The 27481-nt window shown below is 48.9% G+C and overlaps 1 protein-coding gene across 4 annotated transcripts in view; it reads left to right on the forward strand.

Moving 5' to 3' along the window:
• The window catches only part of Ogdhl (oxoglutarate dehydrogenase L), a 27432-nt gene extending 1064 nt beyond the window's left edge, over positions 1 to 26368 (forward strand). Inside the window, exons 2-25 of one of the 4 annotated variants that reach the window (XM_048807477.1) lie at positions 1331 to 1396; positions 2067 to 2271; positions 3961 to 4125; positions 7887 to 7989; positions 8401 to 8516; positions 8888 to 9042; positions 9887 to 10033; positions 10662 to 10752; positions 13254 to 13433; positions 13792 to 13920; positions 15378 to 15557; positions 15920 to 16072; positions 16623 to 16725; positions 17209 to 17337; positions 18348 to 18498; positions 19639 to 19766; positions 20609 to 20787; positions 21279 to 21350; positions 21470 to 21595; positions 21707 to 21779; positions 23104 to 23267; positions 23441 to 23595; positions 24367 to 24491; positions 24802 to 26368. In XM_048807477.1, the coding sequence (XP_048663434.1) occupies positions 2068 to 2271; positions 3961 to 4125; positions 7887 to 7989; positions 8401 to 8516; positions 8888 to 9042; positions 9887 to 10033; positions 10662 to 10752; positions 13254 to 13433; positions 13792 to 13920; positions 15378 to 15557; positions 15920 to 16072; positions 16623 to 16725; positions 17209 to 17337; positions 18348 to 18498; positions 19639 to 19766; positions 20609 to 20787; positions 21279 to 21350; positions 21470 to 21595; positions 21707 to 21779; positions 23104 to 23267; positions 23441 to 23595; positions 24367 to 24490 (3027 nt within the window). In that variant the 5' untranslated portion in view covers positions 1331 to 1396; position 2067 and the 3' untranslated portion in view covers position 24491; positions 24802 to 26368. Of the gene's footprint in view, positions 1 to 743; positions 869 to 1330; positions 1397 to 2066; positions 2272 to 3960; positions 4126 to 7886; positions 7990 to 8400; positions 8517 to 8887; positions 9043 to 9886; positions 10034 to 10661; positions 10753 to 13253; positions 13434 to 13791; positions 13921 to 15377; positions 15558 to 15919; positions 16073 to 16622; positions 16726 to 17208; positions 17338 to 18347; positions 18499 to 19638; positions 19767 to 20608; positions 20788 to 21278; positions 21351 to 21469; positions 21596 to 21706; positions 21780 to 23103; positions 23268 to 23440; positions 23596 to 24366 lie in introns of those variants that run through there. The other 3 variants (XM_048807476.1, XM_048807475.1, XM_048807478.1) reach the window with 3 other exon arrangements.
• Positions 26369 to 27481: the final 1113 nt, after the last annotated feature.

A 27481-nucleotide genomic window follows, 5' to 3' on the forward strand; every position in this document is an offset into this window, starting at 1 on the left:
ACCCCGCCCCCCCCCCCCCACACACACCTGCTTTCTCTTGGGTCCAGCAAGCTAGAGTTGAGGTTTATTCCTGAGCAAAGCCCATCCAATTCTCAGAGCATAAAGAGGGAACAAAAGAATGCTTCCTAGCTTTGAGGTCTTGGGAAGAACCCGTCTTCTGACTTCTGTTAGCTGATTTTTACAAGGGGTACATTAGGAAGCAACTCTCACCTAGGCACCTGGACAGGATCTTGTATGTGGGAGCCTTAGTGGTAGGGGTGTCTGCAGTTGTGTTTCTGAGATTGGGTTGGTGACACTGTCCGGGAGGTGGGGGGGACAACCCCAGGAGTTGCCCCACACAACTCTTCTAGTTGGCAGGGACCGCACAAGGTGTCTGACTCTCAACTGCTTGCCACTGCCTTATACAGTGTGAGTAGGGCCTGGCAAGGCTGGCTGGGGCTCTGGCTGTAGATATTGAATGTTCTAGGGCTCCTGGGTCTGCAAGCCTTCCTTGGGTAGGAGCTTAAGTGGTATGCTGGCTACCTGCCTGCCCAACTGGGTGAAGGCCACATCAGTGTCCATCAGCTGCCCCAGTGTTCAGTGTTCTTAAAACTCGGTGTTCCCACACGGGCCAGGCTGGATACAGCCAGGCTTTGTTCCATTCTGGCCTGAGTTCTCCTATTCCCTATGGGGGTGGGGCTTGGGCTGTCAGCAGAAGCAGCTTCAGCCAGTGGAAAGTACATTGCCCATAAGAGAAATCTGGGGTGACATCTTGATTCTACATTAGGAAGACACAGGCCCTGTCACCAGCATAGCCTCTTCTTCCTCAGTTTTCCTGTTTATAAAGTGGGGCTGACAGGGGCCCACAGTGGTATGCTGAGAGGATCAAGTGAGTACTGTGACTGCTTCAGGACCAGTGCTTCCTAATAGTCTACTCTTTTTTAAAATTTTCAGAATGGATGGTCTTAGTGCCTAGTTTCCTTTGCTGTGTGTGGAACAGGGACAATAAAACTTCCGAGTTGTTTGGGATCTTGTGGTACTCCAGGCCAGGAGATCCTGGGCCTGGTGGCAGGCTGGGCTGGTGCAGCCCCACATTTGCCAGTCAGAGCAGGGGTTGCGACCCCCAACTATCTGACCCTTGAGTCAGTGCCTTGGAGAGATGCTGCTCTAGGGAGAGCCAGCCCCAGGGGGCCCTCACTGTAGGGCCTGGCCATAGTGGCTGATGGTGGTGGGCACACAGCCCAAAACTTTGGGAGCTGAGCATGTGGGAGGGAAACTTGAGGAACTTGGGACTTAGAGCCCTACTAAATTCACTCAATATTTTTGAGTTTTTAATTTTTCTACTGTTTAGACTTGTTGCTGATTACCTGAGGAACCCGCCCTTCCTTGATTGAAGAGACCCTCCCCTCTGGCTCATGTGAGTTTGCTAGGAGGTGGGAGGACCATATCCTACCCTGCAGTGGAAGTTGAGCCCTTTTATAAAGTCCAGGCAGTGGGCTTCTAGTGGCTGGTGGAGCGAATAGAAGGGATGGGTGGAGGTGAGGGTGGAGGAAACCTGGTGGTAGAGCATGCCTTCAGGGACATTGGCTCAGGGTCCAGCATAGGCAGGACCTGGTAACCATTATGCCTCAGAATGTGTGTTTTCTGGGTTGCTGAGCCTTGGAAGGGGCAGTAAGTAGTCTTCTCCCTACCTTGGGGGCCCTGGTGGGGTAGTTCTGGTTCTGCACACCCCTCACGGGCCAGGGCTCTCTATACATTAGCAAGTCCTGTTCAGTATCCAGGCAGTGGTTGGACTAGGGCAAAGGAGGAGCTGGGTTGGGATGAGTAGGGCCCAGCAGGGCTGGGCTTATGGATGTTCAGTGTCTCTTAATGAGGTTTACTGAGCTGGGCCTTCCTGCTAGACAATGAACCCAGGGGGTTGGAAGATTATCTCATTTACCTCTATCTTATAGCCTGGTCCAGCCCCCAACCCACTCCCTGCTGCCCCCATGGGACTGAGAGGTGCTGATGAGTGAGCACATGGTTTTCAAAGCCTTCCCCTATCTTGGTTCTATGGTTTACACCTCTCCTTCATCATCTATATCCAGAATGAGTCAGCTAAGGCTGCTGCCATCCCTGTTCGGGGCACAAGCCATGAGGTTCCTGGCTGCACGGGACATCTCAGTGTTCAACTGGCGTGGCAGGTCTTCTGGGTCACCAGCCACCTTCCCTGGAAGCAAAGGTGGAGGTGGCTCCAGTTACATGGAAGAGATGTACTTCGCCTGGTTGGAAAACCCACAGAGTGTTCACAAGGTTGGCACCGCACCTTGCCTGCCGAGTGGGAGGGAAGTCTCTGGGGCCTATTGTGTTGGGGGTAGTGGAGAGAAGCAGTCTGCTTGCTGTGTGATCTTGGATGAGTTTCTTTACTTCTCAGATCCTCAACTGTCCCTGTTTGTTAAAGGGTCTGTCTTCATGTAGAAGAGGACAACTTCATGCCTTCCTGCTGATGAACTGGCTGGGGGAAGAGATCTTGCTCTAGAGATCCTGATAGTGCCTGTTCAGCCATACCTGAGGCATTCACTGCCCCACTAATATGCTATACTGTCTTCAGATACCCTCTCATGTGGAATTAGGCCAATAAATGTTTATAGGTACATGATCAAATAAAACAAATACCATTTGATGGTTAAAAAGAAGTCAATCAGATAGCAGGGTGAAAAGTGAACTTGCTTTCTCTCCCCTTCACTCACATTTTTCAAAGGAAAGTGAACAGTTACATGATCCAGAGCCAAGCAATATGAAAAGCCCCAGAAAAACACTCTTCCAGTCCATCACCAGCTGATCAGATCCTTTTCACCCCATTTCCTTAACTTTCTTTACATAAACTTACTGCAGACATAATTGGATTTTGTCCCCCTTTTACACAAAAGTTGTACATAAAAATGCTGTTTTGCTTCTTGCTTTTTTCATTTGGCAATCTGTCTCCACATCTTTCCATGTCAGTATGTGAATAGTCTTCTTGTGCTTTTTTCTAGCTGCATAGTATTATCTTGTGTGGGTATGCCCTCCCTGTCCCCAATAACAGATATCTGGTTCACTTCCAGCCTGGTTGTCATGAAGAGTGCTGTGGTACATACTCTTGTATGTTGTAGCTATCTGTAGAAAAGATTTCCCAAAGTGGAAAGGTTGGGTCCAAGATTATCTGTGTGTGTGATTTTTCGGTGAGTATTGTTAAATTGCTTTCCACAGAGGTTGTTCCAGTTGATTCTGCCACTGGCATTGTATGGAAGTGAGCAGAGGAAAACAATTTTACATGTTCTCCTGGAAAACTGATAGAAGTGCCTGTGTATAGGCGCATCTGATTTTGCTTCTACATCGAGTAGCAAGCCACATATCCTCTTCTGCTTTGTTTTCCGTAGAACATATCTTTTTGGTGATATTCCACATCCACAATAATGAATGCACTTTCATATTTTTTTAACACTGCATAATCCTCCAGATTCTAAAATTGATTTGTTTAGCCATTTTCCTGTTGATAGTCATTTAGGTTGTTTTTGTAAATCACAGCCCTGCAGGGAACATCCTTGTGTATATACCTAGTGCACATACTTGTGCAACGCCTGTGGAGTAAATTGCTAACAGCAGAATTGCTGGCTCAAAAAAAGAGCCATGAATGTGTAGAGTGTCTGCTTGCCACACTGCCTTCTAGAAGGATCTCTTTAAACCAGTGGGTGAAGGCATGTCACAACTGCTATCACAACTGAAGCCCCTGAGCCACAACTTATAACCTCCTCTGCCCCCACCACATCAAACCAAGTCCTGAGAAGAAATGGGCTCTAGATGAGGGGGCCTCAGCTAGCTGAGAAGGGTCTGTGAAGCAGAGCCCTGAGAAGACCCTGAGAGCTGTGGTCCCCAAGGATGCTCCCTGGAACCCAAACTGGGTCACCCCTGAGTCTTCCCAGGCACTAAACTGGCTGTGTTCTTGCTTTCTTCCCTGACCAGTCCTGGGACAGCTTCTTCCGGAAAGCCAGTGAGGAAGCCTCATCTGGCTCTGCTCAACCACAGCTTCCCTCTGTCATCCCTGAGAGCAGGCCCACAGTCTCTGGCCGGACCAGCAAACTGGTAGAGGACCACCTGGCTGTGCAGTCCCTCATCCGGGCATACCAGGTACGGACAGCCAACAAGGAGGCTCCTGGGACTTGGCTGGGTGCTGAGGGAAATAGTCTCACTTGGCTCCAGTGTCTTCTCAGAGAGCCCTTCTTGAAGTTTGCTACCAAATACCATCTGCTCCTCTGGCTAGTCATTGTCACTTATCATTCAGAGCACTGGGTTATTTTTGTGCATACTGATTTGGTGGCTTGTCATCTGTCTTCTGGAATGTTGTCTGTCTTTCCCACACCAGGCCCTCAGTACCTAGAGGAATACTTAGTAAGTAATCAATTCCACTCATCTGAATGAGAGGTAAGTGCATTAACCATAGTTAATGTCTGTTTTCTCATCAGGACTGGGTCCAAGAGGACAGGGACTGATATTCAGCAGGTGCTTCATTAGCATTTGTGGAATGAATGAATAGTTCCAGTAAACAGTTCTTCCCCACCAGCTGCACATTCTGGAGACCTTGGCTTTCCTGTGTGGGGTCCCCAGTCTGGGCTCCTCTGTCAGAGAGTTCTGGTGATCTGTAATCTTGGTATTGACTGAACAGGGCTAATTGGATGCTGTTCTGGGCATTCATGCCATAACAAGTGTAATCATTGGGGATTTCTGTGGGAACTGGTGGCAGGAGGCATTTTGTAAGGGAAACTTGACATGCAGAGGGTGATGCTAGGGGATCCTAGATGTCTGGGCAGAGACTCCGTGGGAGGGAGCAGCAAGCTGCTACAAGGGCTTGGGAGCAAAGATGCATTAGCAAATGGAAATGATTGCTCTGAATGAAAAGCCCTGTATGGGAGGGAAGTAATTTCCCTGTGCACCAGTTGTCCTGGATGGAAGAAGGAAGGTGAGCAGGTTGGGCCCCCTCACTGGCCTGAAGACTCATTGACTGTGGCCAACCAAGCAAACAGCAACTGCTTGTACTGGTTGAGCATCATTAATCCAAGGAATCTAAAATACTCCAAAATCTTAAACTGTTTGGGCATCAACATGACACCACAACTGGAAAATTCCACACCTGACCTCATCTGATGGGTCTGTCAAAACATAGACACTACAATGTTCTTCAAAATCATTTTTAGGTCCTGTATATTTGAAATATAAATTAATTTTATGTTTAGACATGTGTCCCATTCCCAAGATATCTCATTACATACATGGAAACATTCCAAAAAAAGAAAAAACAAAACAAAACCCCTGAAATCCCAAACACTTCTGATCCTAAGCATTTTGGATAAGGGATGCTCAATACACATTGTGTTTTTCTGGCTGGTTGAAAGAAGCAGAAAGTGATCTAACAATTGACTTTGACAATGAAGCACATGGAGTGCAAAACTGTATTAAATACAATAACCTCCAGAGTGCTGCTTGAGGGACTTATATTCTAGCCTAGGTATTTTTTCATCTGCTCTTAGCCCCTGGATTCAGACATTGTGACTGTATTTACTAGTAAAGGTCTATCTAAGGTGGAGAAGCAGGGTGGCTGCAGGCCCCAGCCTCTTGTGCCTGACATGGGTGAGTTCCTTCCAGGAGAGCTGTGGCCCTATACTTCTTCAGCAGTGAATAGCCATGCGTAATAATTTCTTAGATCCATTAATTCATTAGGAATTACTAATGAATATTGTTCTCATTCTATCTTTCCTTGTTTATTACCTGACATATTCTACCAGGAGAAAATCCCTTTGTCCACCTGGTTTATTGGGAGATAAACATTGTCTAAGAAAGGCAGAGTGGCACAGTCCTGTAATCTTAATGACTTGGGAGGCTGATGCAGGAGGATCACAAGTTCAAAGCTAGCCTCAATAACTTAGCAAAGCTCTGTCACAAAATATAATATAAAAAGGGCTGGGTAAGTAGCTCAGTGGTAAAATGTCCCTGGGTTCTATCTCCAGTATCCACCACTCACCATCCCCCCCCCAAAAAAAGAAAGGCTCAGTGTTTGTTTTGTATTGACTGATTTCCAAAAATATGAAAATTATATTCTTCAAAGGGGACCAATGAAGGCTTTTCCTTTTTTTTTTTTGTATCACATGAATGCACAAATTTAAACATATTTCAATTAGTTGCAGATATTATACATATGGTTGCTTCGGAAGTGTCCATATTCTCAGCCCTAACTGTTTAGCACACCTTTGCTTTCTGGTAGAACAAGATGCCAAAGTTCAGATTATACATTTCTACTCAGCCCTAGAATCATCTAAGTCTCTGTGGAGTTCAGAATGTTCACTGGAATTGATTTGGTGATTTCAGTGGTCAGAGCTAGGAAATGTGTGTGTGTGTGTGTGTGTGTGTTTAGAAAGATAACATGTGCTGTAAATTTATACTGATGTGTCTTTGTACTTCAAATGCAGGACTCAGGATTTGTCCTTGACCTCATCAATCTTCTGGCACCATCTCCTTCCAAAGATGCCAAAAATAGATGTTCTGAAAGATGCCAGCACAATGGCTTATTTGATTTTCCTACAACCCACATGCAATAGTCTTAGAATAATAATGCAAACTCTGCTACTACTGGTTGGTTATAGAAAGGAGTTTATGACTTTTTCCCCTGTAGTTCTGTTTGTCTTCAGGGAATATTCCATTAGGTAATTAGGATAGTTCTTCTCTGTATATTTATGCCACTAAGTGGATATCTTTATTCATTTGTTTCATTTTACTTTCAGTTTTTAAAGCTGGATTTTGCTTTATAACATTGTGTAATGTTCCAAAGTCAAATATTCAAAGCAAGATATATTCTTAAAAGTCTGGCTTCTAGCACTCTTTCCCATTTTGTTTTATCCCTATAGATAATAATTTTTTCTTATTTTATGGTTTTCTTATTTTGTGATTTTATTCTTCTGATGCATATGTTTATATGTTCATACACAAGTGCATATTTTTACTGGAATGTCCTCTTTCTTGGATAATGGGTGATTCACCATACACACTTATAGAATTTTGCTTTTCTTAATAGTATTTTGTGGAGACTAACTCATATGAGCAGAAAGGGATTTCCTCATTCCTTTTTTTTTTTTTTTTTGGTACCAAGAATTGAACTCAAGGATACTTAACCACTGAGGCACATCCCCAGTCCTATTTTTGTATTTTATCTTATTTATTTATTTTTAAAACATGATTTTTAAAGTTTATTTTTTAATAGTTTTTTAGTTACAGTCAGACACAATAATTTTTTTTTTTTTTAATGTGGGGCTGAGGATCGAACCCAGCACCTCATATGTGCTAGGTGAGTGCTCTACTGCTGAGCCACAACCCCAGCCCCCCTATCTTGTATTTTATTTAGAGACAGGGTCTCACTGAGTTTCTTAGGTCCTTGCCAAGTTGCTGAGGCTGGCTCTGAAGTTGTGATCCTCCTGCCTCAGCTTCCTGAGCCAGTGGGATTACAGGCATGCACCACTGTGCCTGCCTCCTCATTCTTTTTACAGCTCTATAGTACTCCCCTGTTTGGATTTCCTTTGTCCATATGCTAGACACCTGTTGATGAATCGTTGGGAAATTTCTAGAATTTCACAGTTACTAATAGAACTATAGTGTATATATTTGTGTATAGGTATTTTTCTATTTTTCATAGCTGTATATTGTACCTTTAAACAGGTGAGCTGGTACCACCTTGGTGGCTGATGCTGAGGTCTCATAGACAACCGCATTATGAAACCTGGGAGATCTGGGGAAACTTGAAATCCTGAAGCTGAGAGTGAGGGGCTGGGGCTCTGAACATCACTCTAGGTGAAGGTCTGCTTAGCTGAGACCCAACCTGGCATTGCCCTTTTCCCTCTTCCCAGATCCGGGGCCACCATGTGGCCCAGCTGGATCCCCTGGGCATTCTGGATGCAGACCTGGACTCATTTGTGCCTTCTGACTTGATCACAACCATTGATAAGTTGGGTGAGCATGGCAACCCTTCCCTGTTGCCCTGGCAGTGACTGATCAAGCTGGTGCTTGTGGCCCATTGGGGGTAGAGGGGTCTTATGCCCTATAGGGCAGTGTGAGCCCACTGCTTCTCGGTCCAATTAGCTCCTTCTGACCCTTACTCATCTGCTGTATGTATCCCTGAGAGGGATGTGTTCCTATTTTCTCTAGCTGGTACACTGCCCAGAAAGCAAGAGGGATTTGTCTAAGCCCATTCTCATGGTAACAGATGTGCTCTAACTCTCACCTCCTGCTTGCAAACAGACAGTTTATGAACTTCCAGGCTAGACCTGGAAGGAGGTCTGAGGAGGTCTGGGGACGCTGCCCTTCTTCTTGGGCCTGACCTCCCTCTTTCTCCCTCTCTGCTATTTGGGGCTCCTTCCCCAGCATTTTATGACCTGCGGGAGGCTGACCTGGATAAAGAGTTCCAGCTTCCCACGACCACCTTTATTGGGGGCTCTGAAAACACCCTCTCTCTGCGGGAGATCATCCGGCGCCTGGAGGTGAGCCCAGGCATGTGTATCCAATGGAACTCTCTGGAGCATCTGAGGAGAGAGGGACAGCCCTCTCTACCTTTTCTGTTCCAGATGCCAGGGCAATTGTCCCTGTTCCTGGCTTCCCATTAAGACTCTTCCTGGGCTGGGTGTGGTGGTGCATGCCTGTAATCCCAGCAGCTCGGTAAGCTGAGGCAGGAGGACCACGAGTTCAAAGACAACCTCAGCAAAAGCAAGGTGCTAAGCAACTCAGTGAAACCTTGTCTCTAAATAAAAGACAAAATAAGGGCTGGGGATGGCTCAGTGACCAAGTGTCCCTGAGTTCAATCCCTGGTTACCCCTGCCCCCCCACACACAAAAAATCCTTCCTGTCCCCCTAGACTACCTATTGCCAGCACATTGGCCTGGAATTCATGTTCATTAATGATGTTGAGCAGTGCCAGTGGATTCGGCAGAAATTTGAGACCCCCGGTGTGATGCAGTTCTCCAGTGAGGAGAAGCGAACCCTGCTGGCCCGGCTTGTGCGCTCCATGAGGTTAGTACCACCCCAGATGGATTGCCCAGTGTAGTTGGAGGGGCCTGCTCTTGGCCTCAAGTAGGAAACAAGGAGGTGCCTGGCAAGGAAAGGCAGGACTGGATTGGCCTCCTCTGCTGGCAGTGGGGAGCCCTTAGAGCTTTGGAAACAGGTGCTCACTTAGTTTGGCCAAGAGCTGGTCCAGGAAAGAGCTAGGCAGGTAGGAAGGAGTAGGACTCCAGGAAAGCATGGTAGCAGGGGACACTCTGAAGAAGGGCAGAAGTAACTGGATGTGGCTGTCAGAATGTTTGGGCAGAAAGCTGTCCCCAGTGTGAAGTGATTATAGTGGTGTCTTATGGTGTGTGGAGGTGACTTCCTGACTGAGGTCTCAGAAACTAGGTCCTCCCATGGATGCAGGGCTTAGAAAAGCACCTGGCCCAGGTGTTGGGTGCCAAGGGACTTTCTGAGAGGTGAGATGTGGCTGGATTCTGAATTCTGCTGGGGAGGTGGTCTTTGAGGTCTTGGGGAGAGAGTACTTGGCAGTGTGGGCAGGAGAGTAGTGGCAGAGAGCAGGTGGAGGATGGCCTGTTGGGGAAGTTGGGTTGTGAAGAGGAGAGAGGTGGCATCTGGGAAGGTATGGGCAGGAGTCTTTGGTGACCTGGCAGGACCCTCAGCCTGCCCTGACCTTGTGCTCCTTGCTGGGTGGGAGTGGTGTGCTCTGTAGGGGTGAGTACTAGATCATATAGTAAGAAGATGACTTTGCTCTTCCTTTGTCCTGGGCACCCAGCTCCTGTTGCTAATGAAAAGTCCCATGAGCTCCACCCCTGTCCCTCTCCATCCCTCCCCTTCCCTTTTCCCCAAGCAGGTTTGAAGATTTCCTGGCCCGGAAGTGGTCCTCAGAGAAGCGGTTTGGCCTGGAAGGCTGTGAGGTCATGATCCCTGCCCTTAAGACTATCATTGACAAATCCAGTGAGATGGGGATCGAGAACGTCATCCTGGGGATGCCACACAGGTGGGGCTGCCTTCTTTTCTATCGTTAGCTTTGTCCGTTTTCCAGGCTCAGGAAGGGATGAGATGGAAATGAGGGTGTTGATAGGGTCTTTGGGTAAAGGCCATCAGCCTGGTAGCTTCTCAGAGACCCTAGGTCTGACTTCATTCTATGAAGAGCCAGGTACTTGGCCAAAGCACATGGGGCTGGGGACTAGTCAGGTGCTCTGAGACTCCCTTTCCTCTGACCATGTTGCTATAGTTCTTGGGAGGGGCAGAATTTTGTAAAGATATGCATTGTGCTTCTTGAAGTTCCTGTGGACATCAAGTGGAGGGCACATCCCAAGGAGGTGAAGGCAGGACCTGAATAGGTGGCCCTGGGTTGGCATTTCCTAGAGGGAAGGTGAGATGAAGGTGACTATCCCAGCTATAAAGTGACTGCATGTCTCCCTTGACCTTGATGAAAATTTGGAAAGCTTCTTCACCAGCAGTTTGTATGACCAGAGTCTGTGGGACGAGGCACTACTAGGGCGGATTCCCCCCCTCACCTGATTCTGTTAGGTCCCAGGTATACAAAGGAGAATGATGTTGCTGGACCAGTGGGGGAAAGTGGCATTGGTGTCAGGTAATAACCAAGCCCTCTCTGGTTCCAGGGGCAGGTTGAATGTGCTGGCCAATGTGATCCGCAAGGACCTGGAGCAGATCTTTTGCCAGTTTGACCCCAAGCTGGAGGCAGCAGATGAGGTGGGTGCATGCCCTGGTTACTGTGTCCCTGAGAGGACCTGGTATTTAGGAGATGGAATAGGGAAAGGCTGGGCTGAGAGCTTACAGGTGAGATAGAACTTGACATGGACAGAAGTGGAGAAGAGTGGGAGAGAGGCTGCGTTATTTGCTGCAATATTTGATCTCTAAGGCTGTTGGGAACAAGTGCTGTCATGAGATAGCTAGGAGGGCCCTCTGATAATCTGGGCCAACCTCCTGTTTTCTAGCTAGGGAAACTGAGGCCCAGAGAAATGCAAGGACTTTACAGAAGTTGCTCACTTCGGCTTATGTGTGTGCCTCTGTCCCCAAGTCCTGTCCATCAGCCTGGAAGGGCCCCCTCACTTGTTTGTTTGCCCAGGAGAGTCTTGGGAGGTCAGAAAGTTGCCTGTGGGGGTCAGCCAAGGACATGCTTTCCTATTCCCACCCGCTCCTAGCTGGCATGTGTATTGTACATGCTGCACACCCAGCCGTGGCCATGCTAGCCCCTCAGTCCCCGTTGCTTTCCCCCTTTCCTCTGCCCTCTGCCTCGTTCAAAGTCCTGCTTGTTTCTCCTTTTGGTGGCACTGCTAGTCTTCTGGGTGAGCCTGTCCCTCCCTCCCCTGAAGCCTCTGTGTTCATTTGCCCTCAGTACTAGTCTCTGGCTTTCTTCAGCCTGCCATGTGTGTCTGTCTGTCTGTATCTGCATGCATGCATATCAAGTTGCATATCTATTTTCCCCTCTAGGATGAGGATAAGAACCTTGCCTTTAAAGCCCCAGTATCCAGTTCCACAGGTGCTTGGTTTGTTGAAATAAGTCACAATAAATGACTGCCCCAAGGACATTGAGTACATTGTACCTGAATAAGATCCAGAATCTACATCTGCTGGCTCCCAGCCCAGGGTTTTTCCAAAGTCCTGTTCATTTTACTCAAGCACCTTGAACTCTCTAAGCCTCATTTTTTTCCTTTGTAAAACTGGGATAAAAGCACCTGCTCCACTTTGGTTGTGAGGAAATGAAGAGATGATCATGGTGTTGGTGGTGTGTGTGCATGTGTACGCTGTAAAACTTGATTGAGGAGAAGTTTTTAAAGAATTTCTAAATTTTTTATTGAAAAAAATATGAGCACTATTTTTTTAAAAAGGTAAATTACAAAAGAAATATGAGCATTGCTTAAAAAAAAAGTTTACACAATGAGAACGTTTCCTCTGTGAGACCCCATTCCTTTGGCCAGTTTTTGTGTGTGTGCTTATGTTTGTTCTGAGGTATGTGCTTCCAGAATGTTCCATTCAGACACAAACACAGTTACTCCATTACAGCCTTATTTGTAGAAGGCCACGGGAGCAGCCTGTGATGCCACTGGCACCTTGTTGTCCCCACATACAAGGTTGTCATTGTTTTATACCAGCACATGTGTGATACCCCAGGCTTCTTAAAGCTACAGTGTCCCCTGCAAGGGCATTAGGTCATTGTAATGAGTGTTCCTGCACATGTACAAATGAGTACATTGGTTATATGGTGTCTGAGAAATGCAGTGGCCAAAGCTAAGGAGGTAGGATCATATGACCCTCTGGGGAGCTTGCAGACATGCTGTATGCCTGCTGTGCCCCTGTCCTCACATACACTCTTGGATCTTTCTGTCTTTGCCAATATAAATATCAAAATGATTTCATTTAGACATATCTTTGTTATGAACTCTATTGAATATCTTTTCATATGTTTTTGAACCATTTATACTTTTTGTTCTGTAAATTGTCTGTCCTGGTTTTCACTCTATAGGTAGGGCTTTTTGGGTTTTATCTTATTGATTTGTAAAAGCACTTTGCACTTTGAGGATACCAGCCCTTTGCCTACACTTGTCTTGTAAGTATTTTCCTCAGCTTGATTGTTTTCTCCCTAGCATGTGCCTGTATTTGCTTCTCCCACCCATGACAAGTTAATTCCTTTTTAGCTCTCTTATGATTTCTGGACTTTGAATATCATTTAGAAAGTAAACCTTCCCTTACTCCCATATTGTAAGATACGTCTTGTTTACCTCAATACTGCTATGGCTTTGATTACTTTGGTGTGAGGAGTGAGGAAGGGATTCAGTTCTGGTGTTTTCCTAGAGGCCTGGTATATGGACTTAGCTCTGTTATGAGCTGCTCTTCATTCTCTGTGGTCACTACCTCTTGATGGCCCTTCTTCTTGATGCCTTTATCCTTTCCCATGCTGTGGTCATTTAGGTTGAGAGGATGATAGTTGATAATGTAGAGGGGGCTCTTATGAGAAAGTGGCTCAGGGCTCCAAGCCCCAGGAGGAGCCTACCTTTCTGCTTTAGCTAGTCTAGAAGTGCAAGAAAGGCAGTGTGACCAGAAAGAGAGATGGTTCAGAGACAGCATAGACTTCAGAGGAAACAGAAGCCAGGTAATGTCCCAGCCCAGCGTGGGCTTGAGTGTCTTCATCTCCCTCAACCTGTTTGGCATGGGGTGGGGATAGGTTCATCATGTTCTACCTTGACCTTCAGGGCTCTGGGGATGTCAAATACCACCTGGGCATGTACCATGAGAGGATCAACCGCGTCACCAATAGGAACATCACATTGTCACTGGTGGCCAACCCCTCCCATCTGGAAGCTGTGGACCCTGTTGTACAGGGGAAGACCAAGGCAGAACAGTTCTACCGCGGGGATGCCCAAGGCAAGAAGGTGTGCTCCTAGCTAGGCCTGAAGGTGTTCTCTGAGGGTCAGGTCCCAAGGGTGGGGCTATAGGGGACTAGTTCTGGAACTTGGGCTCAGATGACCTGGACTCCAAGGACCTAGGCTTGGATATCTTGACCCCAAGAGGTTGGGGAGTGTCCTGTGAGGGCTAGTCCCTGAGGGATTATGCTCTGGGACTTGGGCCCTGGGGGGCTAGATGCTGGAGCCCGATGGGTGGGCCTCTGGGGACCTGGGCCTTAAGAGGCTAGACAAAGAGGTCCTGGGCCCTGGGTCTTCATGGTAGAGGAGTCAGGGACACTGCACATCCTGGGGCATAGGCCCTGCTGGCTCACACCCTGTACTGCAGGTCATGTCCATCCTTGTCCATGGGGATGCTGCCTTTGCTGGACAGGGTGTGGTGTATGAGACCTTCCACCTGAGTGACCTGCCTTCTTACACCACCAATGGCACTGTGCACGTCGTTGTCAACAACCAGGTAAGGGGTGGGCTTCATGCCAGGCCATATACCTGTCACTGGAGATCTAGGTGGTGGGTTGGTGGGAACAGTGAGATACCCTGGCTGTCATCCCACTGTCTCACTGCCCTGCCACTTACTGGCATGCAGTCTCAGGCAAAGTACCTGATCCCCAGCCCACATGTCCTGGTCTATGAAATTGGTAGATACATTTGTGTGCACACATGTATGTGTATGTGTGTGTATTTGGCCTTCTGTTCTGCATCCACAGGTTTAGCCAACTGAAGCACAAATAATTGTGGCTGGGCCAGTACAGTGTCACACACCTGTAATCTCAGCTACTCAGGAGGCTGAGGCAGGAGGATTGCAAGTTTGAAGCCAGTCTGGGAAACTTAGCGAGACCCTGTCTTAAAATAAAATAAAAAGAAGGATGAGGATGTAGCTCAGTGCATGAAACCCTGGGTTTAATCCCCAGTACCAGAAAAAAAAATTTTGAGGAAAAATTAAACCTGTACAGAACATGTACATGGTTTTTTCTTGTCATTGTTTCCTAAACAATACAGTATAACAAGTATTTACACAGCATTGACATGGGTATTATAAGTTATTTAGAGATGATTTAAAGAATACAGGAAGATACGTGTAGGTCACACACAAATATGATGCCAGTTTATTTAAGTGACTTTGAGTGTCCAAAGATTTTCCTGAGAGGGTCCTGGAACCAGTCCCCCACAGATACCAAGGGACAACTGTACTTAGTACAGAGAACGTTGAAAGGAATACAATATGGAGGCTGTGTGTAACAAGATGTTACCTTTAGCTACACCTGAGCAAGTTGGTCTCAGATCACAGTGTCACCTGCCTTTTCTTGAAGGCAGCTGTGATTAATAAGGGTTCATCTATGAGCTTAGAGCATTAACTGCCTTATTTACAATGCCATTGGATCTTCCTTGGGTAAACCTGCAGGCAGGAATTTAATGAGCCCTTTTGATAGATGAGGACACTGAGGCTTAGGGAATTGAAGTTCGTTATCCAAACTTGTACAGTCACTTGCTGGCACACTGGGTTTTTCCAGGCCTGTGTTCCTCACTACTAACATAGAGAAGTGACGGATGGAAAAAGAAGCAAGCGTAGCTCTACTGGTGCTCTGTTGTCCCTGTGGGCGCTGCTGTCATGTCTGACTGTGGGGCTGTTCGCTATTATGCTTCATGTCCTATATTTTAGGTACCCTCCAACTGGTTGGACCCTCCAACCCAGTTTCTTGACCCACTGGGTCTCTAGAAACTGGGGCTTGGCGTGTAGCTCAGTGGTAGAGTGCTTGCCTGGCATGCACCAGGCCCTGGATTCATCCCCAGCACCACAAAACAAAAAAAGGGAACCATTGGGTGCAGTGGCACATGCCTGCTGTCCCAGGTACTCATTACTATTACTAAATAATAATAATAAAGAGATGCTGTTGGTTCCTTCTGCTCCTACAGATTGGCTTCACCACAGACCCCCGAATGGCCCGCTCCTCACCATACCCCACTGATGTGGCCCGAGTGGTCAATGCACCCATCTTCCATGTGAATGCAGATGACCCAGAGGCTGTGATATATGTGTGCAGTGTGGCAGCTGAGTGGAGGAACACCTTCAACAAAGATGTCGTTGTGGACCTGGTGGGTCTTGGGGACTGAGGCCAAGGCAGGGTGATGGCTCCTCCTAGCAATGCTAAGCAGGCCTGATGGGTTTGGGGTGCTAAGGCCAAGGCAGGAGTGAGTGGCCTGATCCCACCATGCAAGGCAGACCAGGTCTTCCGAACCTTCAGCACTAAGGGCTAGGACTGCTTTTTAGACAGGTTTAGTGCCACTAAGAGCTATCTGTGTGCAAAGTCCTGGGCATGGGACATTTGTTTAGTGATAGGTGATAATGGGTGCTTTCGAGAGCTTCAGAGTCTGCCCTGCCTGGATGTGACCCTGTTTTGTAGTGACTGCTGAGCATACAGCCTGGGCAGGGACTGAGCCCCCAGCTTCCCCTACAGGTTTGTTACCGGCGGCGTGGCCACAATGAGATGGACGAGCCCATGTTCACACAGCCGCTCATGTATAAGCAGATACACAGACAGGTGCCGGTGCTGAAGAAGTATGCAGATAAGCTCATTGCTGAGGGAACAGTCACCCTGCAGGAGTTTGAGGTAGGTACATGGGCACTGGGAACAAGTCTCAGATAGAACTGGGTGGGAACCTTGGAGTTGTTACAGATGTCACCAACTCAGTACTGGGCACAGAGGGTTTAAAGAAGTAGTCAATGTGGTCCTTGTCCCCAAGAGTCCCTGGTTAACAAAGTGCACAGAGAACTAAGTACACAGTTACAGCCGGGTAGGGTGCAGCAGGTGCCATGATGCAGGAGAAGCCCAGTTTCAGGCAAGATTCCCAGGAGGCTTCCTATAGAGGGATCCCTGAATTGGGTTCTTCCCCCAAATCATCTATAGACATGTTGGTCCTTCCATCTTCAGGGAACTCAGAGCAAGGGCTGTGAAGTCTTTCCTAGTTCTTCCCTCAAGCCCCTTACTGAGCATACAGCAGGCCCACAAGGCCTGGCTATAGCCATGAGGTTCCTACAAGCCAGGAGGCAGAGAATTCTAGAACTTGATGAAGGGACCAGGGCTTATGAGTCTGGGCAGATGGAGTCTCTGACTGCCCTGGGCATTGCTGCCTCCATCCATATCTTTATCCTGATTCCAGGAAGAGATTGCCAAATATGACCGGATTTGCGAGGAGGCATATGGAAGATCCAAGGATAAAAAAATCCTTCATATCAAGCACTGGCTGGACTCTCCTTGGCCTGGTGAGTTAGTGGTGTATGGCTCAGTGATCCACCTGAGCCTTGAGTTCTGGTACAGGGACAGGACTGAAATGGCCTTGGGTAAAAGCAGTCACTGCCCAGCTAGACACTGAGGTTGTATCCTGCACACCCCCAGGCTGTGGGGGCCCCATTCCTGCAGGTCAGGGTAGGTTGGGGCAGAGGGGTGACCATGTATAGCTAGTGGTCACGTGTGCTACCTGGAAAGGAACGGTTGCTGGTGGGGAGCTCAGAGGGCTTCCCTGGAGGGGCAGGGCTGGGTCAGATGTGACCCAGGCCCTGTAGAAAGTGTGGGGCAGGTATAGGAGTACAGCTGTGGCTCTTCAGCTGTGGTAAGTCCCACAGATGGTCCAGAGCCAGCCAGTGTGGGTAAGGAAGCCATAGGCCCCTTAGTCCTGGGACAGCAGGCTGACCAGGGACATCAGAGCCTTTTGCTATCCAAATGTGAACAGTCTCTGTCGTTCTCAGGCTTCTTCAACGTGGATGGGGAGCCCAAGAGCATGACGTGCCCCACCACAGGCATCCCTGAGGACGTGCTGACCCACATTGGCAATGTGGCCAGCTCTGTGCCCTTGGAGGACTTTAAGATCCACACAGGTGAGGGTGCTATGTGGTCTCCAGTGCAGTCATTGACCCAGACCTAACATCTTGCCCTGTAGGGAGGTGGGTTGGGACAACAAGGGAGACTGCATGGAATGTCCTTGCTGAGCCCTTGGTGGGTTTGCTCTGCTCCTGAAGTCCCATTTGTGCCTCTGGGGTGCCCTTGATCGTAGCTCCTTTCATGGTGGGTGTAGGGAGTTGAGCACATGTGGATGCCATTGCAGCTCCATGCCAGGGACCAGTCTCATATTGGGCACTTTGGGGTTTTCCAAACACAGTTGCTGGGGAACATGACCTTGGCCAGGCAGAGGAGCAGAGAAGCAGGGGCTTCCATGGAGGAGGTGGTGGGGCCAGGACTCTGCTGGCAGGAAGGATGTGGGCCTGCTGCTGGCATGGGCAGATGCCTGAGGTCAACCCCACAAATCCCTGGCTAATAAGCCTGGCTAGCACACCCCTTGCGTTTGGATGCTGTGGCAGCTGTAGGGCCACTACAACTGTAATAGGGTAACTGCATACCTTCTGACCAGCCCATTAGAGTTTTAAGGGAGCTCCCTCACAATGTGCATAGAAGCCAGGCATCCTGGGGCACCTGCTGATGATGTGAGTGCTCCTCTCTGTGCACAGCACAGGGTGTTTGTACATGTGCCAGACTCAATCCTAAGTCTCTTGCTAGGCATGTGATCTTGAGTTCATGACTTCCCTCCTCTGAGCCTCAGTCTCCTCACCTGGAGAGTGGGACACTCCTCCCTGTAGGGTTGCTGTGAAGAATCCTGACTCAGTGCATGAGTATCTGGGACTGGCCCCTTGTTCCCACAGAGAGGGGTTGGCTGTTTCAGGTTGGCCTATTGTACTGGCTAGAAGCTGGAGTTGGGGGCTGGCACTAGGCCCTCCTGCAGCTTGCCAGTACCCTGTTTTTACACTAAACACTTACCCCAGGACCTTTGCTTCAGCTGTCCCAGAATAGTTGTCAGGCTCCGGAGGCCCTCAGACCCCCTTCCCTTCTGCAGGCCTCTCTCGCATCCTGCGTGGCCGTGCAGACATGACCAAGAAACGGACAGTGGACTGGGCGTTGGCAGAGTACATGGCCTTTGGCTCCTTGCTGAAAGACGGCATCCATGTGCGGCTCAGTGGACAGGATGTGGAGAGAGGCACGTTCAGGTAAGGGCAGGGTAGGTTCTGGGTCCCAATCCCTGGGCATTGGTCATGTTCCTATAGAACCCATAGGGGAGCTCATTGCTCAGCAATGTTTGGGGTATCCCAGGGTCAGCACAGGAGATCTGGATGAGGGGCTGGCCTTTCGTCTTCTTCCTGGACCTGGTCTGAGGACCCAAGGAAGACTCCCTTGTCTAGCTGAGGTTTTCACAGCTAATCCCATTCGCAGCCACAACCCCCAGCCAAGGCCCAGTAATCAGAGGGCTGCTGACTTCTCTCTGATTCCCCTGCAGCAGCTATGCAGAGCTGATTTCTTGGCCCAAGATGGTGACTCATATCTAGTGGTCTGGTGGTCATCTCTGGTCCTAGGATTCTTTATTTTTATTTTTTGATGAACTGCGGTCAGACCAGCCTTCGCTATCTTGCTTGTTGGATCTCACACTTACAATCGTCAACATCACATTTTCCTGATTTGGGTCCCCAGCTGTTTCACACCCTTACTCAGTGCCATGTTGGCATGTCATGCTGATGTGGCTTGCAGAATTCAACCAGCTATCTTGCTCTTGTTCTGGTTGCTCATCTTTGCTGGCGTTGCTCTAGCCAGGGACCTAGGCAGCTGCTTTGCTGCCCCTTGGCTGCACATTGGCCCTTGCCAGGGTTCAGCCAGGTGGTCCTCTTTAGGTATCAGCCTCAGGTCCTGCACAGCAGTTCCTGCCTCCTTAGAGGTTGGACAGGGCAGGTGAGGTAGCAGAGGAGTCAGCAAGGTAACAGCAGGACAGTGCCCCAGAGGTGTGGCCTCCTGGGATCTCAGGTTCTTCCTTGCTTTTGGGAGGTCAGCAGGGCAAGTCTCATCGGGTCTCTCTGTGAGTGAGAAGCTGAAACTCAGGGAGGTGCCATGACTTGAAAATCTTGCTCCCAACCCCCTGGTGCAGTGTGTGGGCAGTGGGCAGGCCAGGGGCAGGCAGGGGAGGGAGTTGTAGGGGGAGGGACTGTGGCAGCTGTCTTGGTGTCAACATCCTACGGGACCCTTCAGGTTTCATGGGGTATTGATGAAGGCTTGCCTGCCTCCGGCTGCCCAAGCTCCCCTGCTTTGGAATTGGTGCCAGCCCTCCTGCCCTCTGTCCCTTTCCTGGTCTGTCTCCCCAGTCACCGGCACCATGTTCTCCACGACCAGGAAGTTGACCGGAGGACGTGTGTCCCTATGAACCATCTGTGGCCTGACCAGGCCCCCTACACCGTGTGCAACAGCTCCCTCTCGGAATATGGAGTCCTTGGTGGGTTAGGCAGGCCCTGAGATAGCTGGGGACGAGAGAGAAGCTGGGAGGGAGCCAGGGTTATGGCCTGGGAGGGCTGCAGAGCTCAGAGACTCGTGAGGGGGCAGGTACTGGGCTGCCCCCTACTGGGGACATGTGGGAGATGAGATTCTGTCCTATCTGGTCCCCTCAGGGATCCCAGTTGGAGAGCCTTGCTTGCCTTGTGTGGAAGGGGACTTTATACACCAGAGCCCCTTCCCTGGACACCAGCCTTGGTGGGCTGGGACAGAAAGCCCAGTAGAGTCCATTATGGGACATGGCTACTGACTGGCCCTGCTGCGTCCATGTTCCTGAGTCCCATCTTGCCTCCTCTGCCCTGCACCCCAGGAATCCTGTACTGAGGTCCCTTCCATGGGCTCTGGCTCCCCTGTGTCTGCTATATATGTTTCCCTCAGCTCAGCCATTGGCTGGCATGCTTCTTCCCTCACTCCTCTTCCCAGAGTTTAGCCACCCACACTAGGGAGATGCCTCTGGGCCAATTCCTCCCCTTCCTCATCCGCATCTCTGCACACATTTTTGGGTAGTTCTTGGCATATGGTTTCTGCTACCTCCCAGGTATCTTTGGCCTTAGCTCCTGGGCTAGATAAAGCTAAACCTGGCCATGTATGATATATGAGATGAAGGTGACGTGCATGTTGCCAGCTTCCAGAAGACACATCCTGGCCTTTGAGTCCCAAGGAACCCCTGGGTTCTTTCTGGCTTCTTGGGAAGGATGAACTTGGGTAGGAAGGCTGGGTTTCACTGGTCTGACTGCTGTTTGGTGACAGTATGCAGCAAGCCCTATCTTGGTGTCTTCTCTTTAGGTTTTGAGCTGGGCTACGCCATGGCCAGCCCCAATGCCCTGGTTCTCTGGGAGGCTCAGTTCGGTGACTTCCACAACACAGCCCAGTGCATCATTGACCAGTTCATCAGCACTGGCCAGGCCAAGTGGGTGCGGCATAACGGCATTGTGCTGCTTCTGCCCCATGGCATGGAGGGCATGGTGAGGGCTGTGGTGGCTAGGTGGGCTCTGGTGGGGAGATCCTTGGCCCATTGCAGGGTGGAGGGGTTTCTGCCTTCTATGGCCCTGGAGCACAGGGATCTGCCTTATGGGGAGGGAAGGGAAAGGCCAAGACAGGGATGAACCTACCCCTTTCTGGCATGAGGTCTTACCCTCTCAGTCTCTCACCTCCCTCTCTGTGTGTCTGCCTCCTGGGCTTCTTTCAAGATGAGTCCTGACAGAAGTGCTTGCTCACTCAGTGGCAGCACTGAGAAAGTGTAACTTATTACCTCTTCCTGCCTCCCTGCACGCTCACACATGCTGGCCCTGGGTGGATCCCCTCTGCAAATGCCCTGCCTGCTCTTGCCTCACATTCCTGGTTTTTCCTTGTGGTTCAAGCTCCATAGTGAGGGCACTTCCCTCAGGCCTGGGGTCCCAGCGGGGCCAGGTGTGCCCTGTGTAGGTCACCTTGGCTATCTCTTATTTGCTTTCAGGGGCCTGAGCATTCCTCAGCAAGACCGGAGAGGTTCCTGCAGATGAGTAATGATGACTCTGATGCCTACCCAGTGAGTGCTCCTACCATCCCCCAGGATGGGGGCCACCCTGTTGGGCCTTGGGGGGCCAGGGTGTGGGTGCAGCATGTGACTTCCTCCAGTCACCACTGGCCTCCTCCTGGCCTTTGCAGGTGTTCACTGAGGACTTCGAGGTGAGCCAGCTCTACGACTGCAACTGGATCGTGGTGAACTGCTCCACGCCAGCCAGCTACTTCCATGTGCTGCGCCGGCAGATCCTGCTGCCCTTCCGCAAGCCGGTGAGCTGAATTGTGCCTGCCCCCGTAGCACCTTTTCAGTACGAGGGTTGAATGTGGGAAGCCCTGGACAGGTGGGGACAGATGATCGCTGGGCATGTGTTTCCCTTCCAGCTGATCATCTTCACACCCAAATCTCTGCTGAGGCATCCAGAGGCAAGGTCCAGCTTTGACCAGATGGTGTCCGGTATGTGCCAAGCCTAGCAGTGTTGGGTGGCCTGCACTGGGGAGATGGCCTACGTGGGGCCCAGTGGCCCGTGCGTGGCGTCTGCTTCTGGGGTTCTTCTGTTTTCCTTTCTGTCTGAGGCTCTGTCAGCCCTCTAATAGCTCTTCTCCTGGTCCCCACAGGCCATGGGGTTGGGAGGTTGGCACTGTAGCCAGCTCTGGTCACTTGTATGGAGCTGTAGGGCTAGAGGTGTGTGCTATCCATCCTCCTTAGCCACCAGCAAGGCTGACCTGGCTCTGCCAAGGTTGCTCAGAGGTGGGAGGCCAGTGGAGTGCTGCCTAGTTTGCTGTGCATTGTCATTCATTCATTAGTCCATCTTTTCACTCATGAACCAAACACACATTACTGGCCTGGGTCCCCCTCCAGGAGCTCTCAGTCTTACTGACCTGGGGGGTTAGAGGAAGCACATGGAAGACCAGTGCTGAACTTGAGATGTGATTCCGTAGAGAATCAGGGAGAAGCAGGTATAAGGCACTGAGGTTGGCAGAGTAGAACCCCCTTGGTAAATAGAAGAAGCACCAACTGGCCATAAAGGGCCTTAGTGGCATGGACAGGTATTGGTTTTTCCCCTGTGTCTGGGTGTTCCCTCCAGTGTGGGAAGATGGCTAAAGTGGGTAGTTCACAGCTCCTGCAATGGGACTGGACCACCTGGTCTGATCAGCTGGTGCTGACCCTTCTCCTGTGGGACTGGCTGCAGTTAACCTGTCTGCCTCAGTGTCCTCACCTGGGATGCAGTGATGCGGGGACACTGTAGCAGCTTCCTGAAAGGTTTTGCAACCTGCTTGATCTGGCACATGGTGTGACCTCTGGCAGGAAAAATGGATAGGGCTTCAAGATGGGGGCTGTACTGCAGGTCTGAGGGGAAAAGAGGGCACAGTGGCCTCTCAGTAGCTACTCGTCATCCAGTGTGGTGAATGGGGTGTCATGCAGGGAGTGGGCACCACTGGAGGTAGCAGGTCTTGGACAAATGATGATGCCATCAGATCAGTCTCCTGCTGGGGCCTGTACTCCTAATAACCAGCATCTTAAATATTGATGCTCCCAGGGTTCTGCTTATGGCTACAGCTCCATTTCCACCCCTGTCCTTGTGATATCTCATAGTGTCCTCTGTCCCTTGCTCTAACTTTTGGATCAAGAGTTGCCAGTTATAACCACAGGCCTAAGCCTGGGGTTAGACTCAGCAGCTAGGGAGAGCCTGGGGATGTTGGGGATCTTTTAGGAGCTTCTCTGTGTGTGCTTCTTTCTCTGTGTGCTCACGTCACTGCCATGCCATATTGGTCCCCAGGGACCACCTTCCAACGAGTAATTCCTGAAGATGGGGCTGCAGCACGGGCTCCTGAACAGGTGCGGCGGCTCATCTTCTGCACGGGAAAGGTGTACTACGATCTGGTGAAGGAACGCATCAGCCAGGGTCTGGAGGAGCAGGTGGCCATCACACGCCTGGAACAGGTGTGCCAAACTCTTCTAGTGATTAGAGAAACAAGCAAGATTGACTCGCCAGCCCCCAGCTCTGGGCAACGTACCAGGCAGGGCTGGGAGGGCCTGTTGAAGGATGGCTCCTGTCTTGGGAGCCCTGGGCACACTTCCCCTCATCTGTGCCCCATTTGTCCTTGCTTCCCCAGATCTCTCCGTTCCCCTTTGATCTGATCAAGCAGGAGGCAGAGAAGTACCCAGGAGTGGAGCTGGTGTGGTGTCAGGAGGAACACAAGAACATGGGATATTATGACTACATCAGCCCACGCTTCATGACCATCCTTGGCCACACTCGCCCCATATGGTACAATACTTGGAGGACCAATACCTACCCTTGCTTCTTTTGGGACTGCCTGTGGCTCTGGGCTTGATGACCCCATCCTGTCCCTGCCTGTCCCATTGGCCGTGCTACTTGGAACTGGCCTTTATTCTTTGAGCCACATTTGAAAACCTGGGAGTTGAGCCCTGTAGTCCCTGCTGGCTCCATGTGTTCTGACTGTGGTGGGTTAGCTTCCCCTCAGGGATGGAGCATCAGCAATACCACCTTTATACAGAGTAGACCTTTGTTTTTGTTCTGTAGCCAGAGCTGAATTACAGAACTTTCTACATGTCTCAAACCTCCATCCATTGAGCCTAGCTTCCTTATGTAGACTCTGTGAACTCTTTGTCTCTGCAGCAGGATGATGATAGGCTTAGACCCCATGGACAGATTAGCCCTCTGAGGTGCATGGCACATAGTAGCTGCTCAGTGCTTAACATCGGCATCACTTGTCTTTGGGAAGATGGTAAAGGGATATGAGAAACTCTAAGTCAAAAGTGTGTTTGTCCCCAAAGCCTTTAAGTTTAACCCATTTGTTTTCTTCATGGGCAGATCTAGTGACATAGAGAGGGCAGTTTCTCCTCCCTGTCCTATAGCTGGGTAGCTGAGTTTGCCCCAGGCCCTCAGCTCACTGGGAGTGGTGTCCAGACAGTTCCCATAGCTAAGCCAGCTCTCCTCAGATGTGTGCCCTATAGTCCTGGGGTGAGTGTGGGCTGAGGCCAGGCCCACCCCTCCCCTTAGCTGTCTCTCCTCCAGGTATGTGGGCCGTGACCCAGCAGCTGCACCAGCCACTGGAAACAGGAATGCACACCTGGTGTCACTGAAGAAGTTTCTGGATACTGCCTTCAACCTTCAGGCCTTCGAGGGCAAGACATTCTAGAGTTAGTCAAGGCCTACCTGGGTCTTGCTGTGGGATCAATTGGGGATTTAGGAGGCCTGAGAGGGGGAAGGACTACTTGGTGCCCCAGGACCAACCATTCTTATGTAGCGATTGAGGCCAAAGAGTAGCACTGCTGGCTTCGGTACTATACCAACTTTGGCCTTTATGTTTATTTCAGAATCTGTAGGACTGAGAAAGTCAGAGGGGTCTGATAGAAAGGATATAATTCTAGAGTATTCCCTCAGTTTCCCCAAGCTTTCCGGAAGCTTTTGTGTTATTTCCCCATCTGTGTTGTTCATGTCTCAAAACAGCCAACAGCAGTCCTTGTGTCACTCCCATCCTGGCAGACTTGGATGCCACTCACCCTATCCATGTTCATCTGTAGATGCAAAAGGAAGTTCGCTTTTATGCTCTTAGACATGGAGATTTCAGCAATAACAAGCAGGTGAAGCAAAACCATGCCAGGTGACTTATGTAATGCTCTGTTTTATGGGGCGTGTCCTAAAGGTATGTCAGCTTCAGTGTGAGATGCAGCCACAGCTCATGTGTACCAAAGTAGAAAACCAAATAATAATAATAATAATAATAAATGCCTAAGAGAGATTTGCTGTTTTCATTTCATGTTGTAAAATCAAGGGAGGAGCATTTTGGTGCATTCTGGGTGGGGAGTGGGGAGAAAGAAAAAGATAAACATGTAGAGGACAGATTTTCCTCCAAGCACAAGGCATTGTTTGCAAGTCTTTGGCTTCATTCCTATCCATCTTCTGTTGGCTTTGCTTCCCACCAAGATGCTGGGGAGCTGAAGCACAGAGACATTCTGCTTTCTACAAGTCATTTGTTTACTTATCCCCTTCCCAGAGTACTTTCTCTTTGTTAGATGCTCGGCACTGAGGTGTGCTAGTTCTTCAAACTCAGAAATTCAGCTAGGTAGATGCAATTTTTTATTTTTATTTTTATTTATTTTTTTATTTTGGGTGCTGGGGTCAAACTCAAGGCCCTGTGCACACACTCTACTATTGAACTGCACCCTCAGTCCAATGCAAGTGGTTTAATTCTGAGTTAGGGTTTATGCTGGAGGTAAGTACAGAGTGCTGTGGGAGTCAGAGAAGGCTCCCTGAATGAAATGGTATTAAGAAAGATGAGTCCTATATGAGAACTAAAGGGAGATGAGTCTCCCTAGAGAAGACCCAGAAATACTAACCAGGGGGTTGGCATGGGGCAACACAGAGAAAGAAACTAAGGTTAGGCCGGGGACTGTTAAGTGCTGTCAGCCTCAAATCCAGGTTCGTGTGCACTTGGAATCCTACTGCAGAAGCATTCTAAGTAAAATAAATAAGGTAAAAATAATTAGAGCTGCAACTGGTAGTGTGTCTGCTATGTTCTGGAACCTCTGTGGAATGTTTGGCATGCCGTGATTAAGTGCTGTTTAACTTCACCCGTTTTGAGAATATGCTCATTTTATAAATGAGGAAATCAAGGCCTAAGGTCACACGCTGAGGAAGTAGTGGTTTTGAACGTGGCTTCTGTCTACAAGCCCATACTGCTTCCCTTGGAAGAAAGCTCTTCCTAGGGCTGTGACAGTGGGCAGAGGTGCAGTCAGTGAGGCACCTGGGCTGGGCAGGGAGCCTCAGGCTCTGAGTTGGATGGTTGGCCCGGCTTCCCTAAGGCATATATTGCCTTTCCTTCACATTGGTACTTGAAGGCTGCAGACAGGCTGGTGGGGGACCTCCTGAGAAAGTGGGGTGACTGCCAGATCAATAAATGAAGGAACACTAACTGTGTGAAAAAAAAAAAAAAGGGCTCCAAACTCTATAAACTAAGAACTAACTGGGAAATAAAATGAGCTCATGGGACAAACAGAAGGCTTTAAATGAACTGTGATAACTTCAGAGGGCAGAATATTGCTACTGGGAAACAATCACAGATTGTTTTAAAAATAACTGATTTGCTGAGCACCCTGGTGCACACTTGAAAGCCTGGTGCATGCCTGTAATCCTTGTTTCTCAGGAGGCAGGAACAGGAGGATCACAAGTTCAAGGCCGGCATCTGAAGTTTAGCAAGGCCCTAATCAATTTAGTGAGATCCTGTCAAAAAAAAAAAAAAAAAAAAAAAAAGGCTGGGGATGTAGCTTAGTGGTAAATTGGGTTAAAACAAAACAAAACAAAACAACCTGATTAGATATTTAGAATATACCAAATATTGTCAAAATAAAAATCTTAATGGAGAGGCTTAATAGAAGAGATATATCTGGAATATAAACAAGAAGTTTGGAGTTAAGGACTTCTCCCAAGAAAGTAAATCAAGGAACAAAGATATATCTTTAATATTCCTTTAAAGAGATATGAAGGACCCACAGATTTCACAGTTCAGACAGATCTGGCAAATCCCAGGAGAAAAACCAGGGATCCTTAAGGTGATGGAATTTATTGTCTCTTAACTGTGTCAATATCCTGGCTGTTGTCTTGTGCTATAATTTTGTAAGTTGTTACCATTGAGGGAAACTTGAACAAACTGCATGGGATATATTTCCTACAAACTATGTATAATTCTATTATTATATCAAATAATGTTTAACTAAAAATGAATTGTTTGCTCCCTGTTAACTGAGTTGTAAGAATTCCTCATGTAATCTAGATACAAATTCTTTATCAGATATGTTTTGCAAATATTATCAATCTATAGCATGTATTTTAATTTTCTCCAAGAATGGAAGATTTTTATTTTCATCAAGTCTAATTTATCACTTTTTATAGTTTGTGGGGTTTTTTGGTATCTGTAATAAAATACCATTGGCCAGGTGGCTTATAAACAACAAACATTTAATTCCTCACAGTTCTTTTGGCTGTGAAGTCTAAAATCAAGACACTGGCAGATTCCTTGTTTGATGAGGGCTCCCTCTTAGTACATGGTGTATCCTGCTGTGTCCTCACCTAGTGGAAGGGGCAAACAAGCTCCCTTGGGCCTCTTTTTATAAGGACATGATCCCATTAA

The sequence above is a fragment of the Marmota marmota genome, unplaced genomic scaffold, assembly GCF_001458135.2.
Source record: "Marmota marmota marmota unplaced genomic scaffold, marMar, whole genome shotgun sequence".
NCBI lineage: Eukaryota > Metazoa > Chordata > Mammalia > Rodentia > Sciuridae > Marmota > Marmota marmota.